This window comes from Hyposmocoma kahamanoa, unplaced genomic scaffold (genome assembly GCF_003589595.1).
Source record: "Hyposmocoma kahamanoa isolate Upper Pololo Valley unplaced genomic scaffold, ASM358959v1 89, whole genome shotgun sequence".
NCBI classification, from domain to species: domain Eukaryota; kingdom Metazoa; phylum Arthropoda; class Insecta; order Lepidoptera; family Cosmopterigidae; genus Hyposmocoma; species Hyposmocoma kahamanoa.
The window spans coordinates 2,344,530-2,362,711 of NW_020654520.1; the positions used below are offsets into that span (position 1 = coordinate 2,344,530).

At 36.7% G+C, this 18,182-nt stretch overlaps 1 protein-coding gene across 1 annotated transcript in view; it reads right to left on the reverse strand.

The window, feature by feature from the left end:
• Positions 1-1,879: 1,879 nt before the first annotated feature.
• LOC113236160 (sodium-dependent neutral amino acid transporter B(0)AT3) overlaps positions 1,880-18,182 on the reverse strand; it is a 57,832-nt gene continuing 41,529 nt past the window's right edge. Inside the window, exons 2-5 of the mRNA XM_026472166.1 lie at positions 10,811-11,482; positions 6,398-6,759; positions 4,787-5,050; positions 1,880-2,906 (exon numbers count right to left, since the gene is read on the reverse strand). Coding sequence (XP_026327951.1) covers positions 2,720-2,906; positions 4,787-5,050; positions 6,398-6,759; positions 10,811-11,482 — 1,485 coding nt within the window. The 3' untranslated portion in view covers positions 1,880-2,719. The remainder of the gene's footprint in view (positions 2,907-4,786; positions 5,051-6,397; positions 6,760-10,810; positions 11,483-18,182) is intronic.

Here is an 18,182-nt window from a genome sequence, read left to right on the forward strand (position 1 = left end):
TACAAACCCGAAACGAGCGGGCATAGTTGGTATTAAAGGCTATACGGCTTTATGCCAACGCCGTTTAAAGTCTAGAAAAAAGTTGATATTAGAGTCAGGACGCCTTCAAACAAATTAGACGCTTGGAGAAAAACAGCAGCCGCGCGTTTGTCCCTCCGGTCGTTTTTAGGTCATTAGTTGTTACTGTAAAAAAACCGTAGTCCGTAATCCAGTTAGGTAAGTCCAACTTTGAGATCTCAGATCTCTCGTCGCATGCAGCTCGGATGAGCAGCGTTCGGGAAAATACAATAAATCTTTGCGTCCTAATTACCTCAGTGTCTCAAGACGAAAGTCTTTGACCAGTATGTGTTGCCAGTGATCACATATGGATCAGAAACATGGCCCTCACTATGGGCCTCATACGAAGGCTCAAGGTCACTCAGCGGGCAGTAGAGAGAGCGATGCTCGGTATTTCCCTACGTGATAGAATCGGATATTAAGAAATCCGTAAGAGAACTAAGGTAACCGACATAGCTCGAAGAATTGCTCTTCAATGGCGACCATGCACCTGACGACAGTCGGTGCGTAGGCTTCCCACCAGGTGGACCGACTATCTGGACGTGGGATGCCGATAGATGCGAGCAGTGCAGGACCGATCGTCGTGGAGATCTTTGGGGGAGGCCTATGCCCAGCAGTGGACGTCGTATGGTTGAATAATGATGATGATGATGATGATTTTAAAAACCGACCCCAAAAGTTCGTAGAATATCTATTTGCCAAGTTTTATTGAAATCGGTTACCGAAAAGTGCGTGAAACAGTACTCATGCCCCTAATTTTGCCACCCTTAGAGAATATTTTCGCAATTACCGGAGTCATCGCGTGACATACATGCAAAAAAAATACAGTCGAATTGAGGAACTCCTCCTTATTTTAAAGTCGGTTAAAAAGTGGCCCGCGCGTGTCACGGCTGTGGCGCCGCAACTACGTTTCTAAATATTGTATGAAAGTTAGTACTGGCTCCACTGCAGCACTTCTTTAAGCGTCTAATTCGAAAACCTGGCAAAAGAAGGCCTTAGTATTACCCGACTAATACAAATCGCTTCACATAGATATTGTACACGTGTTAAGATGTCAGGTTAAATAAGTATATATTACACTATAACTACAGTCAATTATACTTTCAGTTCCCGATTATCAAATTACTTTAATGTGTTCAAAAAACTATTAGCACTTTTGTAAGGTGCGTGCACATTTATATCGGAAAGACGATAAATTACATTTTACTCCGTAAAATTTAGCTTGATTAGAACGACAGGTCGGTCAAATTAGGGCCACGTAACCTTGTAGCAGCGTCTCACATATCATATTTTTTTAAACACTACAAGTCAATGATTATTTTACATATTTATATCCACAAATCATTGATAAATCACTGTTGGAGTCAATTGATTAAGAAATGTTGTTAAAGTTTATTTATTATTTCCTTAATGGCGGTCACTATTAGACTTGGGCCATTTTCACAATTTCACACGATGAAGTACAGAAGAAAGTACAGAGTCGGATGTAGTAGTCGAGGATGGGGAATTTTGAATATTTAATTATCTTCGAGAGCACAGTTGACTTGCAACTAATTGAAGATCGTTATCTAATGACACTCGAAACAATTAAATTTTACGGAGACCTATACACGCATACCGCGAAAAGCCAGCAACAAAAAGAATAAATACATTTTTAATACTTGGTAACAATATACTGTATATACATTGCCAGCTGTACTATTATAGTAGTAGGCAATGACGATATATGAGTACATTTTTTAACCTTATTCCTGGTTTTTAATATTATTCCGAATACTTTGTATAACTTCGAATATTAAAACATTTCTTATTGTCATGACATTGAAAATGAAGAAGCACCTGTCGTGTTCAAAAACCTCTAATTTGTTACCCTTATCTTTTCGCAAATGGTTATTAGTTCTGATAATGCTCCTCTTTTGGTAAAAAATTAAATGCGCATTTGACCTCCAATCTCACCTGATGGAAAATGGCGATAAGGTCAGGTAACGATGTAGCATGCACATCTAAATAATGCCTATCACTCTCGCCTTTGTTGGTTTGCTAGATTTCGATATCATCATGTGTATTTTGAATTTTTCGGCTCCTCTATTATTTTCCTTTGATTTTCCTCTTAGGGGTTACAAGGGTAAATTTACTTTTTTGAGAACTTACAATTTGCAAAATAGCTATTTAAATATTCTCTATCGAATATCAGCACTGACAGCTCATGGCAGATGATTTTATGCGTTCGAAGTGTTCAAAAATTTATTATGTTATTTTGATTGTATGGTGAGAATGAAATGCTTATGATAAAAGGTTTAAATTTGTGGTCACATGTGAAAACGGAATCAAAATCAACATTCTGAAATCAGGAGTTCGAAAGGAACGACAATATTTGTTTGTCCCGTCACTCTTTATTGGCACTACACTATAGACTGTTTTGCTCAAAAAACAGAATAGCTCTCCACTATTGATATTAACAAAGATTGTCCGTGTTATTTGAGAAATCGAATAGCGAATTTGAAGTCCATTTTCAAAATGTTCATGTGAGCTCTCATTAAGACGTTAAAAAATGTGGTCTAACTTTGTTGTATTCAAGTACAAATAAGTCCAAAATTTTTGAACACTTAAAACGCATGATTTTTAAAATGACTGCGATTCCAGACAGGTAACAAACAAACTACTACTCCTCATCATCAGTTTCGCAGCACCCAGGCCAGCAGCAACCCTCACTCCCATCAGGTCTAGTGCAGAAAAGCAGTGTCTCCGCCGTGGACACGGGTCTCGGCTCGATGCCGTGGAAATCACGAAGTTCTTCGGCTGGAAACCATGCGCGTTCTTCGTCTTCGATTATCGGGTAGCCGAAATATCTGGAATCAATTATGAATATCAAGTCAGTTACATCACGTAGGTACCTAAATTATTTCGTACTTATAAATCTGTACTCTAAAAGATGATCACATGATCTGTGTAACATGTTTCACTGCCTCTTGTAAGTTCTTGGCGCACTGGTTAGGACTTGTTATAATGTGAACACACTCAACAGCACTTAAATTTTTATTGAATTTAAAAAAGATCGAACACTTAGAAAAAATCTTTGTATTTATAATTATAACAAACTAGTGGAGTAATTTCACAACAAATCAAATCAAAATTTCAATACAATGAATAGTGACAGCTCTAGCTGGGGCTGGTAGCTGTAAAGGTATCTAACTGGGTGACGAAATATCATAGATGGCGCTACGGCTAAAAAGTCGTTGAAAAAACCAAATACAAAGGTACGACGCAAGCACATAGGAAAATTCGTGAGGTCAGCTGGTTCGTTCCGTGGCTTAGTTGGTATAGCGTCTGCCACGGTATGCTAGAAGATATCGATTCGAATCCGGTCGGATTGAAGGAATTTGTCTGAGTGTTCGATCTTTGTATTAATAATTATAGAAAACAGCACCATTAAAAATATTTATTATAATTTTTTTTTTATTAAAAATTAAGTGCGCATTTGACCTCCGTCTCACCTAATCAAAAACGACGACAAGGTCGACGATCGATGCACACCTAATAATGCCTATTTACACTCGCCTTGAAAAGGTTATAGCATTTAGGAAATAAGTCTACTGCCAGGGAATTCCATTCCATAGCCGTTCTTCATATAAACGTGGAAGCGCAACGTTTCATGCGAATTCTTGTAGTTCCCCAGCCAGCCGGTAGTCCCCCGATGATGGAAAAGGAAAAGCGTGACGCTCACACATGCACACTCCGTGACGTATTATTATTTAGTGGCAGTAGAGCTCCTGGTGACAGAGTTCATCCAGAGAAGTACTGCCACCGGTTCCGGTTTTGAAAGGTAAGGGTGCTGGCGAAATTACAGTCACACAGGACTTGTCAACTGGACGTAGTTAAGCAAAAAGGATCCAATCCACAAAATTATGAAAAAATTAATTATATATATTAAACGGTTCCTAAGGTGTAACCTCCTAGACCAGGAAAAAATCCAACATGTAAACATAAATAAATATCTCTGGAGTTAAATGACATTATAAGTTTTGAAAATAAAACAAGAGTAAGAAACACTTTTCAACTTCAAACTGTCATATCTTGAAAGTGTTTGGATGTGCATTGGATCCTTTTTGTTTAACTACGTCCAACTTATGTCCCAAGGTGACGGGCGCAGTGGTTGTGCCCCTCAGATCTTTGCGTTTTAAAACTCTGAGTGGCACTGCAACTGTTATGGATAGGCGTGTCGCTCAACACCAGGCGCATGACTTGTTACGTCACATATGTTATTAATTAGGTAATCCATAACTTCTCATTTGAGTAAGTAGTAAATGGTTATAAGAATAAAGTTTCTTCTACTGTTTCATCTTATTTTATTAGCTAGAGTTACACATCTAACACAACTATCAGAACTTCATCATCATATCAGCCGGAAGACTTCCACTGCTGAACATAGGCCTCCCCTAAAGATTTCCAGACCAGCCGATCGGACGCGACGTGCATTTATCGGTTACCCGCCGCCCTTACCAGGTCATCCGTCCATCTAGTAGAGGGCCGTCCCACTGAACGCCTTTCGGTTCATGGTCTTTATTCGTGTATCTTTCTGCCCCTACGGCCATCAGTTCTACGAGCTACTGCCACTTCAACTTGCTAATCCTTCGAGCTATGTCGGTGACTTTCGTTCTTCTACGGATCTCCTCATTTCTGATTCGATCACTATCAGAACTATCAGAACTCGTAGATAATTAAAACTAACCTGCATATAGCAAGTCCAGGAATCCACAGCACCGACGCCAGTACCAACACAAGAACCAGTAACACAGCCCAAATGGGCCACGGTTTCCTAACAGTATCCCCCTCCGATCGGATCCAGGCATCATACCCTGAACCCTCCGTAGCTAGCTCGAAAAATGAAGATATAAGAATGAGAAGCATCGCCAATGGGGAAAGGTACTTCCAGCAAATCAGCCAATAGATGCCTGGTCGCGTGCCGGTCATTAATTCTATGTCGTCTGCGAATCTGAAAATTTAAAAGAATGATTGTGTAATCGCTAAAAAGAAATCGGCTGTACCACACCTACTCGGTCAAAATTTGAGGAACAGCTCAGAAGTTCACGCTAGTAAGTAGCAGTAGATCTCTTTGAAAGAGTTCGTCCAGAGAAGTACTGCCACCTTACCTATTTCAGCCGCCAAACAGTAATGTCAGTATTACTGTATTCCGGTTTTAAAGGGTAAGGGTGCTGGTGAAATTACAGGCACATGGGACTTGTCAACTTATGTCTCAGGATGATGGGCGCAGTGACAGTGCCCTTCAGAACATTGTGATTAAAGCACTGAGTGGCACTGTAACTGTTATGGACAAGAGTGTAGCTTACCATGAGGCGCATGACTTACCGTCACTTGATTTTATAAAACAAAAGAAAAATTGTGGCACCATTTAGCAGCAGTAGATCTTCTTGTGAAATATTTCGTGCAGGGAAGTACTGTCTGCCCAGTACCTTATCTATTTCTGCCGCCAACCAGTAATGAGAGCATCGCTGTGATCGGGTTTTGAAGGGTAAAGGGTGCTGGTGAAATCACTGGCACATGTCAACTTATGTCTCAGGGTGACGAACGCGGTGACAGTGCCTCTCAAGTCTTTGCGGTTTAAAGGTGTCAGTGGCATTGCAACTGCTACGTTACGGACAGATATGATACGAACGGATATGTAAGTTTCTAAAGGATATTTTCGACAACGAACTCACTAAGAACAATATGAAACTATTTCAACGTAAAGGGGCGTTTTAGGGCGGTGTTCTACGAAATTATGAATATTAATACAAATTTTCTTTGTTCGGGAAATGGATCGAGATTAAAAGTTTTCTGTAATAGCCTAAGTTCGTGATACTCTGATTGCCTATATAAAAGCTATGACGTCAGAAATGAATGCTATATTAGCTGGTATATCTACCGACATATTAATTTTCTTAGTCAATAGTGTCGGATGACTTGACAACACGTCTAATATGTTCACCAACGAATAGGGAAGGTTTAAAAAAGTATCTGTAACTTTTTTTATGCTACCAAGTTACCGCGCCTGGTGGTAACCGACGCGCCTGTTCATAACAGTTGCAGTGCCAATCAGAGCTTTAATTACAAAGATCTAAGGTGCACTGCGACTGCGCCCGTCACCCGGAGACTTAAGTTGAAAAATTCCATGTATTTCATCAACACCCTTCAAAACCGAAACGCAAAATGCTCACATTAATGCTTGATGGCAGAAATAGCTAAGGTGGCAGTAATTCCCTGGACGAACTCTCTCACAAGAAGCTCTACAAAATGTGACATAATGTGTCCGATAATATAAATAATAATAATAATAACTCACCTTTTGACACCATAGACGTAAGCAATCCCGACACACTCGCAAAACGCAATGATTAGCAAAGGAAAATTTCCGCTATACATGTCAAATAGCAGAAATATATAGCTGCCGGCTCCATGAGCGAAACCCATAGATAGAATGCAGCATACTAAACAAATTCCTCCTGTCAGATACTCCTTTCTCAAATTAGGGAATAGCTTCATATCCACGATCGATGTGACGACTCCTTCCAAAGTTCCAAATTGCGAGTCGATTCCCAGAGTAAATAGCATTAGAAAGAATAGTACAGACCAAAACTGAGCTCCAGGAAATTGATTTATTGCTTCAGTGAATATTATGAACGCTAGCCCTGTGCCTGAAGCGGTCTGAAAATAAAGAGAACATTAATTAGGAATATCTACGGGTGTGACCAAATTGGTGATCCTACGTATGATAATAGAAATTATAAAATTTTCTTTTATTGAATACCAAGATATTATTAATGTCTTTTTTGAGAAATTACTCTTGGTGCTTAATAATAGCTTGATATTATTAATGATACAAAGATGGTACGATCACTGCTAACAGGGATTAGCCCCGGGTCTGGCAAAGAGGCGCTGGTTCAACTCCAACCGGATCGAGGGAATTTTTCTTTGCGTTTACTCGATCTTTGTATCAAAAAACACCAAACAAATTATAAAAATGTTGAATATTGTGCGACATTCATCATTTGTATAAAAACAACAATTTTGTTTCTTTTTTAACCGACTTCAAAAGAAAAGAAGAAAATTCTTAATTTCGCATAATTATGCAGTGCACTCGCGTTGCACAGCGCGGATCACACGTGCTATTCATTGTAGAATAGAAGCGTTGGCTCGGTATTAAAAAAAATTACACCAAATAGTAAACATGTTTATTGTTGTATTTATGGTTATTACAAGAGTGCTTCGAATTCAAAATTTTACAGCGTTTATCTCTATTTCATAATCATATTCTCATAATCGAGATACCAATCCGCGATGCAAAGCTGCATTTGATAAAGTTTGTCAATATAGCACGAGAATACTGTGATAAATACCTTATTCTTTAAATTATAATGTGTAACTAAAATAATAATGTGACAACCACTTAAATTGGAAATCGCACATTCATAGTGTAAAGTCTAAGTTAGCAGGATTTTCATACGCACTGCGCGAAGTAAAAAAGACAACAAACATAGAGACGGCAATAACAACCTACTATGCCTACGCGCACGCTTGGCTCAGTTACGGCATCATTCTGTGGGGTAACAGCACAGATGCAGCCTCTCTATTCACCCTTAAAAAGAAGTTAATTAGAATAATAGCCAATATTGACCAGACTGATAGCTGTAGACCATATTTTCTTAAATATAAAATATTAACCCTGTCCAGTTTATATATTTTGGAAATAAGTAAATTTGTCAGGAAAAATAAACAATTTTATAAAAAACGAGAAGATATCCCATGTAAGTACTCTTTACGACGTAAAAATAAATTAGTATTGCCGACTTCACGATTAAAAATTAACTCCTCTAGTACCTACAGTTCTTCTATTAAAATTTATAATAAACTACCTGAAAATATAAAAAATTAAAACAATGACAACATTTTCATAAAAAAATTAAAACTATTTTTATCCGAAAAATGTTATTACACTATTAACGAATATTTAATAGATAATACATTCAGAGGCCTCGCAAAATGATGATAAATATTAAGGTTGTTTTTAAATTAACTTTTATAACAGTATAATATAGTATATAGTACCTACGATAAATAAGAATAAAATACTTACTATACCCATATAAAATACTACTATAAAATTGCGCTTCCTCTCTCCTAGCTCCTATGTTGCGTGCCCGACAGGGCCCATAATACTGGTCTCACTACATTTGTAACATCTTATTACGTACATTATGGTTTTGCAATATATTATTATTATTATTATTATTAACCCTACGTTCCGAGCGAACGTGTAGACATTAACGCTCCAAGTAGATGGAAGGTGTGCTACCTCATGACTGAATGCAAAGTATAAAGAGAATACTTTCTTTATACTATCTATGACCAGTGATCGGAATTGTACGAGTCAATTAACCTAAATTATGAACGTTTTTTTAGTATAGACATACCCATTTCGTCATCAATGCATATATTTTTTTGTACTGTTTTTTTTTAAATGGCTAAAGTATTTAAATATATCCATCGTATATCTTACGTACGTACATATCGTACGTATATCTATAGAAACACGACTACAATATGATTCTTTGGGACATAATATTATTATTTGTAGCAAATACTTAATGGGAAATAATATTTTGTCGCTAATGTACTCAAATTTCAATAAATAATATGCATATTCAAATATAATCAATTCCGAGAAGTCCCTAGATTTTTAGAAGGGAATAGCAACGTCATGCTTTAGTCTAGCTACATTAAGTCCGTTTACCATCCATTACAATCACCTCTTATATGACCCACGGACAAAAGAAAGCACTAATCTCGCAGAATATAACGTAGATGTTCAAGTGTTCATGTTGTAGTAAACAACCGTTGTACACTTTTTGAGAAAAGTTTTTTGAAAAAATATCTAATTAAATTTCTTTGAATAGATGTTCTTTTACTAACGATCTTTTCATTTTATAAAAGTGCCAAAATTAGACGTTTACGATGAACAAAATCTTTTAAACATCAATTTCATAATTTAAGTTCGTAGTACCATTTGTTGGCAAAATTTACAATTCAATGCGATTATATAATGACTTCAGCGCTGCTCAGATTTTAGATATTCTTGAAATATTGTCATCAGCCATTTATTTTTTAAACTCTATCTAGAGACTACCTTTCCTCGTATAATGTGGATCTATACAACTGCATATAAAAACGAATCATAAAACTTCACGTTTAAGTACGCGTTTCCATTATGTATATATTTTGTAATATTCTTAGTGTTTAAAATAAATAAAAAAAAAAAAAAAAAAAAAAAAAAACAGATAGTCGTGCAGTTCAAAGTGTCGTGGTTTGTACATTTAAGTGAAACTGTTCACATATAGTACAACACGATTAACTGTCGTTCACGACTTTTTTGTCGTTGCGACGACAGACTGTCGTGTCAATGTGAAGAGCTAGGACGACAGTCATTGGACGATAAATAAAACGTCACGATAAAAATGTAACGACAAATAATCGCAACTTCAAACGATTCCGTCGTGCAAATGACAAGGCGGCGGCCGTGAACCGATAAAATGTCGTCACGATCTAGTGTGAAAAACAAAAACTAAACACTGATATCATGACTGTCGCATCATTGTACATTAACTCAAATATTTTGTATGCTCGAAAAAAAAAAAATTTAATTAAAAAGAAGATATCCATAATATTAACCTTAGAACTAAGTCCAAACTCATGGTACAGGGTCAAGAGCACGTCAAGCTTGACACTAAAGTTTTAAATCCAATTCTATGCCGCTTACGGTAAGAACGATGCAAAGTACAAAGTGTCAAGCTTGACGTACTCTTGACTGTACCACGATTTCGTTTAACTAAGGTAAACGATTCTTTTATGGGGAACTGTATACGTTTTTACAATAAGATTCCGGAGAATATATTAAGATTATCATTTCTTAAGTTTAAAACTTACATTAAAAGTATTTTAATTGAAAAGTCATATTACAAAATTGAAGAGTATGTTTTAGATAAAGAAGTACGGAAAGACAACAAGAGTCTAGATTCCACACAATTATGATTCAAAGTGTATTCCATAGCATTTCAGTTTATTTGAAAAGAGCAATCCCAAGAGTTTCTAGCTCGTTCTTCCCAGCGTAGTGAACGAGCAGTTGCTTAAAAAGTAGCTTAAAAAATGACGTTTTCAAGTAAAAATTATACCAATGGAATAAATGATTATTTGACTTTGACTTTGACACGACAGTCGTTCAACGATAACATAAACTTCCACGACACAGTCTCGACAGATATCCGTGATATGAGAACAGGCTAGACGCGACAGTCGTCCAACGATAAATAAAACATTACGACGTAATGGGAACCCTTAAGCGTATTTACACTGGGTCGACCACCGCCTTCAGAGACTAGGTGAGGTAGTCTGCCGAATGAGGCACACTCGCTATTTACACCGAATCGATTGGCGAATTCATAATTTCAAGTTTACACACAGAGACACGTGAAATCGTTCGTAACGTTAAACAAACTGATCGGATAGCCAACGATAGAAAGATGTTTACACCTTGTCGACTCGGTCGATTTCGGCAGCGAACTACAATCGTTAAACGACTCTGTGTTTACAAGCGAAGGTGATCTATCTACCTAGTGTAAATGCGCAAATACTTTTAACTTAGCAACTTTTCTTCATGCCAAATTTAACTAAATACGAATTAAATCAAAAGACAAGCACTTACATTATCCAATTCTTTTTGTAGATCACACTCCGGCAAATTTGGCATCACCAACTGCGTCATATTCCCATTCAACTCCATCGTAACCATCTCTCCAGCATCAGGAAAAGACATTGACTTATATCCTGATCCAAAAACTTGCAACAAAGTCTCGTTTCTAACATCCAAACATTTTTCATACACCATAGTTGCTTTGAATCCAATTATTGAGAACACAACTATGCCAGCAAACATCGACGTTAAGCAGTTTGTCATAGAAACCATTATGGCATCTCTATAGCAGTTGTTGTCAACAGGATTATAGGAGGAAAAAGCTATAAGACCCCCGAAAGCAAGGCCCAATGAGAAGAATATTTGTGTACCAGCTTCGAGCCAAACAACTGGATCTAAAATCGTATGCCACTTTGGAGTAAACAAATGGATTAGGCCGTCCCCCATGCCTTTCAAAGTTATTCCTCGGAAGAAAAATATAACAAGAACGATGTAAGGAAACGTGGCAGTAACGTATACAACTTTTCCCGAAGAGGCTATGCCCTTAATCATGCACATATACACTAGGATCCAGGCTATAACAAGGGCTAAGGCAATTTTGTAATTGAAGGTCTCGGGATAGTTTATGTCCTCCGAGATTTGCAGCGTGGTTCGGTACCAGAAGTATTGTGTGGGACCGCTCGCCTGGAACAAAAGAAAGTAACGATTAATAATCCAGATAAGAAAAGGTCCAGAACAAAAAAGAAAGCACAACAGGCACCCGGTAACTTCGAGCGGCAAAACCTTTTGAACAAAATATAGGGCAAGCAATTTCGTTTCCTGTTTACTCAACTACTTGTGTCGACAGTGACAAATTCGTGGGTAACTTTCTATACGCAAATACTGATCAATACCGTCTATATCCGGGATCCGTGCTTCCGGGTCTAATGTATCAGAATGGTGCCATTTCCACGTGGATGATTTACCAAGACGGCTCAAAAATTACTTGATTCTTTTTCTATGAAGATATTTACCAATTTTCCAAAAATGTGTATCTATACACGATCTCGTTAATTTCCAATAATGTCTTTTAATTACTGTGATAATTATAACTTCTTTCTTTGAATTAAAAACCGACCTTAAAACTTATGCGATTTCGGAGTGTCCGTCGCCGCGGTCTTTTCAATAATCTAAAACGTTTATGGTAATCTTCGTCAAAATGTATCACATGAGCCCAAACACAAGGTAGCTGCTGTACACTCTTGAGGAGTTCCTCACATCAGCCTGCCATTTGTATCATCGGATTCATCCCCTAATAATCCCCCTAAGGGGTGGCATGAATGAATATCAGTAATGGTACTGATATCCCAATTCCAACAAAAAACGAAAAAAACGGAGTTATCGCATAACATACACACACAAAATACAGTACAAATAACAATAATATCTTTTTCACCTCACAAGCTCGGAAAAACTTTCTTTCTCATAAGAAATCTGTGCGCAAAAGCATTTGTTCCACGTTAGCGTGAAAAAGGTTTTTGCGATTCGAACTTGACGATAGACTGTGGTATACCTAACTTTTTCTTTCGATGAAAAAAAACATAATGACACGTTTAACTACGCGATTTGTCGTACTTTGTTATTAATATAAATCCATTGGTACGTCATGATCGGTTGTTATTTTATTCTTATTATTGTTAACATTAAATTGACAACGATATCTAATTTTGTTTATTAAATCTAATTTGTTGTAGTTCAACTGTTTTTCTTTTATATACCATTTTCAACGTTATAGTCTGGTGAAATGTTGTGTTTTTCGCGCGGCAGCAAAGTTGTATTGCGTCTCGGCCTTCAAACCGCTTCGCTCAGGATTCTATTTAAGAAAATTTCAATCTTCAAGTTCTTCGCTTGCTCACATTTCAATATCTCGCGTCAAACAACAACTTTGCAGCCTTGCACAACAAATAACTATTTTTGTTTATTAAGAAATAACTAATTTTGAATATACCGATACTGTCTAAGATTATATCAAATTTACAACTATGGCAGAGATTTCAAATTTAATGAAATTGAGAAAAGTGACGTAGATAAGTAAATAATTACCGAGAAACTACATCGATTATATTACTCCAGTTTCCTCTGTTTATTTTACACGAATTCGTGCTGATCTTTAACTCAAATCTTATCGACGAAATTAGATACACAAATAGCAAAATTTAATGATCAATCTCGCAATTTCTGATTGAATGTTGACTTAGTTAAATGTACAATCAAAATTTAAATTTTGAACGGTTCTTACCAAGTTGTATTTCAATGTCAGGTATAAAGCTGAACTCGTTTCTAAATTCGGACTTAACTTTCTCTACTCTAATAACATGGACTTTAGATATAATTATGTCAAATGTATCTAGTGCAAAGTGAGTGCAACTTTAAAAGCCTTTAACCTTAAACCTCGACGCAGAAAGAGGGGAGTCATAAATTTATGTGTGTCTATCTATCTGAGGCATCGTAGCTACCAAACCAGTGGCCTACTACACTTCTAGGTGCAGCCCGAAACGCTGTCATTAGGAAGGTGCTTTTTAAAACTAAGGCTTCTAAGTTTTTAAATCTTGAGATATACATTAGGTTTTGTGTTTAATTTATTACAAGTAAGGAAGTAAATTTAAAACCAACTACTTTTAAATAAATGACTTAACAAATGGTCATCAATCAACAATGTTGCGGCCCGTGTTACATAGCATCATATGTATGTGGTCCGAAGGGAAAAAAAAGGTTAAGTATGTTTTAGAGTAAGAAATGAATTTATGGGTCGTGTACCATTAAACAATAGGCAGGCGACAGGACAGAAACCTCGGCAGTTAACTGACCGGACATCAATGTACAAAACCAAACCGCTGCATAGACACTCTACTCAGTTTTAATACTTAAAAATAAGACTGTGTTCATATACAAGCAAACCTGTAAATACATTTTGTATAAACAGTCTGATAATTAGAAGTTAATCTCTCTATGAATCCAGGCACCAGCGCTGTCTCATTATCGACAGAACTCTCCCGACGACCGTATCCTTTCATTGCAGCCAAGAAACCTTAATAACTGATATTGACCAGAATAACTGATCAGTATTGTGAGCCTCAAACAACAGGCAGACTCAAATGGGATTACGCGGGACATATAAGCAAACCGAGAAGTGGGCGAACGTCGTCACTCCTTGGGTGCCTGAGGATGGAAGGCGAAGGCGGTAACGGTCGAGAAGGCGTTAGCGGGACGATCTTGATGGGTTTGAAATGGAGTGGAGCAGTGGCAAACAATAGGTTCATAAATAATTTCAGTACAGAGTACTAAAAAACCGACCGACAGAAGTTCCAGGATTAACATCTATTTGCCAAGTTTTATGGAAATCAGTTGCCGAAAAGTGCGAAAAACCATTCATTCCCCTAGTTTGCCACCCGTACAGGTAGAATATTTTCAAATTTAAATGGAACCAATCTGAGGAGGGACCTTTTTGTTTCCAACAAAAAAAGAATCATCAAAAGTTATCTCGAGTTAACATACATAAATAAAAAATATCGAATTCGAATTGAGAACCACAACTTTTTTAATTCGGAGGAAAAAAGTGATCCATTTGACTGGCAGTTCAAAAATTCGAAAATTCTTTCCTGAGCAAGCTCACAACGTGCGCACCTTCCTTCCCCTTTCCGTCTCTTATCTTTAATCGCGCGGTGACCGATTTCCCGTACTATCTTTAAACGTATGAGTAATATTTTTATGGTCAGGGTTAGATGGTTAGATAGGAGCCTAGGGTTGTTTGTGATAGGTTACATCTCTCCCTCATTACTTCATGCATAGACAGCTAGCTATAATTACACACAAGGCGCTACTATATGTATACCTAGTAACACTACCGACATTTAATATCCCACATGACTAGTGACAGGTCATGGAAAATTTCATTTTGAAAAAATCATATTTTTTTCCGGATATTTTTCCAATATGTTTCCTCTAATTTTCCGCTGAAGTTGATACATGTCACAAGTTGAAGTTACTGAATGAAAACGATGGAGCCAACAATGTGTTGTGGTTGTTGGAAGTTTTTTCGCTGTGACATGACTCATACAACACAAATTCATAAGCAGATGTGGCTCTACATAAGTCTTTGTTTTATTTTTGGTTTTAAAAAAAGCTACTGTCGATCCCGACAGTAAGGCTTTCTGTTCTTTAAGTTTCCTTATTTATTCGGTTTAAAACTTAGATTATTTATTTTAACAATCAAGGAAGATCTTTACTGCCTTAAACTCGTTCCAAAATAGTTAATTTCATTAACAAGACTAAAGAGCGATGACCATTTAGTGGCGGCATTAAGATGCAAATGTGTACTCCCGGAAATTAATTCATTTAACGGCAAACGACCATAAAACGAAGTTTCTTGTTCTACGAGTGAAATGGCAATAAGTGTATTCTTCCATTTGAATAGTATTGAGAGATTCGTACGGCCCTTTCTAGTAAAGCTTGTAATTTTAACAAAAAAAAAAGTCTTTAGCAAACGGAAGGGAAGTAAAAATAGGTGTCAATGCGTAATTTGAAATTCAGTGCCATAGTCCGCTTGTGGCTGTGGTATAACCTGTGAGAATGAGAATGAGGTCATTTTGCGTACGGCCACAGCCGCTCAAATAACATTACAAAATGTGTAGTCATTGTAATTATTTTGTTTATTGATTTTTGTCTGTTTTGCTTTACTTTATGTTGTTTTTTCTTGTTTTTGTATTTTATATTTTAATTCTTTCTATTTTGTTTTGCTGGTCTAAGTATTATTAATCTTTTGTTTGTGTCTATGTGTTGTAGCGTTGCAATAAATGTCTATTCTATGCAAATTTTTACCGTTTCAGTACGTATACAGTAAAACGACTCTGAAATGTTAAAGTCCGTTGCTCTGATTGGAATCAGAAGGAAGGAAGTAAGTAACACAAACACCCAGACCCGAGAAAGTATAGAGAAGTTAGTTTTTCTACGCTGTCCTGGCCGGGGATTAAACCCGGGACCTCGAAGATGTTGCACCATGAAAATCGGTGTGCAAGCCACTCGACCACAGAAATCGTCAAAATATGTATGTCACATATGTCACGGCTGTATTTCTTCGGAAACCACTATTCCGTAGAAGAAGAGTTCCGTGTGAAAGAGTTAGTGAAATAAGGTTATCCTGCAGGGAAACAAAGCCGTCGACATAACTAGTAGAATAAGCAAGCTGAAGTGACAATAGGCTGGCCATACCTGTCGAAGAACCGATAACCGTGGGGAAAGCGAGTTTTTGAGTGGAGACCACGACTCGGCAAACGTAGCTTAGGACGCCCTCGGACCAGTTGGAGTGAAGATTTGAGAAAGACTGCTGGCAACAGATTGATGCGATAAACCGAGGACAGGACTAAATGACGCGCATTAAGAGAGGCCTAAGTCCAGCAATGGAGATGATAATGATGTCGAAGTAAGCCAAGATAATATCCATGATATTGAGTAATAAATGTCATATTGTATACCATAAAATATAAACCTAATACAACCAACAAGCTGGCCACTTATATGCGGTGGTCGAGATTTTGAAGCTTCGAGTCCATAAAATAACGGGAATATTGGTCGTCAGCCTAATACACAAGACAATAAATTACCAATGTCGCAGCCCTTGGCGGATAAAGTGCCGTAGTGTAAGAAAAAGATTCGGTTATCTACGCTTCGTCTGCTTGAGTGACATGAGGAAAATTGTGAAATAAACGAAAATAAAGACAGACTGTTTGGATTGGTTTTTGGCATGTTGAGGAAGTTATGGAAATAATTTGTTCTGTTAAGAGAGACATCACACTTATTGACGCGATACCGACTACAGCCGGTCAGAAAATGCAACTCGAATCTTTATTTCAATAGTAAGCAAATTACACCAAAACTCATCATACCACGACTAACTAAATTTAACTAAAGTAAACGATTCTTTTATAGGGAATTGTACACGTTTTTACAATAGGAATCAGGAGCATATATTAAGGTTATCATTTCCTAAGTTTAAAACTTACATTAAAAGTATTTTAATTGAAAACTCATACCTATTACAAAATTGAAGTGTATGTTTCAGATAAAGAAGTATGGAAAGACAACAAGAGTCTAGATTCCACACAATTATGATTCAAAGTGTAGCATTTAAAATTATTTGAAAATAGCAATCCCTAGAGTTTCTTACTCGTTCTTTTCAAGGAAGTCAGCACAATGAATGAACTTAAAAAGTAACGTTTTTAAATGCAAAAATTTTACCTATGATTATTTGAAACTCTACTACTCGTTCGTATGGCAGATTCCCCTGAGAAGAAGTAAACTCTATGGATGACTTTTTGTCAAGAAACATTTGTGTACATTTATCATTTACAATATTTATTTTAAACATCATATCTGTATGAGCATTAACGGTAATTTAAATTATATCAAAAATTATTTAAGTGTTGTTTGTATTACATCAGAATTTAAATATTTATATGTAAATAATATTATAACCCTAAACTACTACTGTCCCGCATTCCGTCTTAGGGAGAATGGGGTGACTGAATACCAGCGCTGCGACATGTCATGATCAGGAGCAGCACCAGCTGAGACACCTTTTGCCTCCTGTTAATATAAAAATCAAAATTTGTAATTCCAAAAATATTTACTTAGTATCTTCAATGTAGTTGTTTTTCTAAGCCTTTTGTTTGGTAATTTTATTTCGTTTATTTTGGAGGCAATAAAGAGAGATTTTATTTTTATTATTTTATTTATTAAAATGTTTGTTTTCTCTTGCGGTAACTTCATACCTTATCCACTTAGGAAAAAATAAAAGTAGTTACTGGTCGACCTGCTTTCACTGATCACGTATACGAGTATATATAACAATTTTTTTTTAAATGTCACTTGCGCCCTTTCAACAAACGGCGGCAGGATTTGCCGGCTTTTTAATATCAACCGGATTTTTATAGAAGCGTTGTTAATTTGCCCCTTAAATTAATTTACGACTTTGAGAAGACCACTGTGAGAAACAGTCAGTTTAGTTCTATTCCTCAGGTGTTAATCTGATTATTGTTACGAGTAAATGCTATCCTTATTTCTCATGCCTAACACAAATTATTATTACTCTTAATATATATTAACTTATTCATAAATGTACTGTGACGCTAGTGAACAGGTTTCCAAACATTTTACCTCACCGCCCACTTAGGCCAGATAAAAAAATGACAACGCCCACCACCACAAAAAATAATTGAAAAAACGTATTTTTTATATTAACTTAACACAAAATATCACAAGGAAAAAATTAGGTAAGTGGTGTAGTTTACATTGATAATTAAGGTTAATTATCCCCCTAACAGCATCAACACTCCCCAATTGTTTCCGA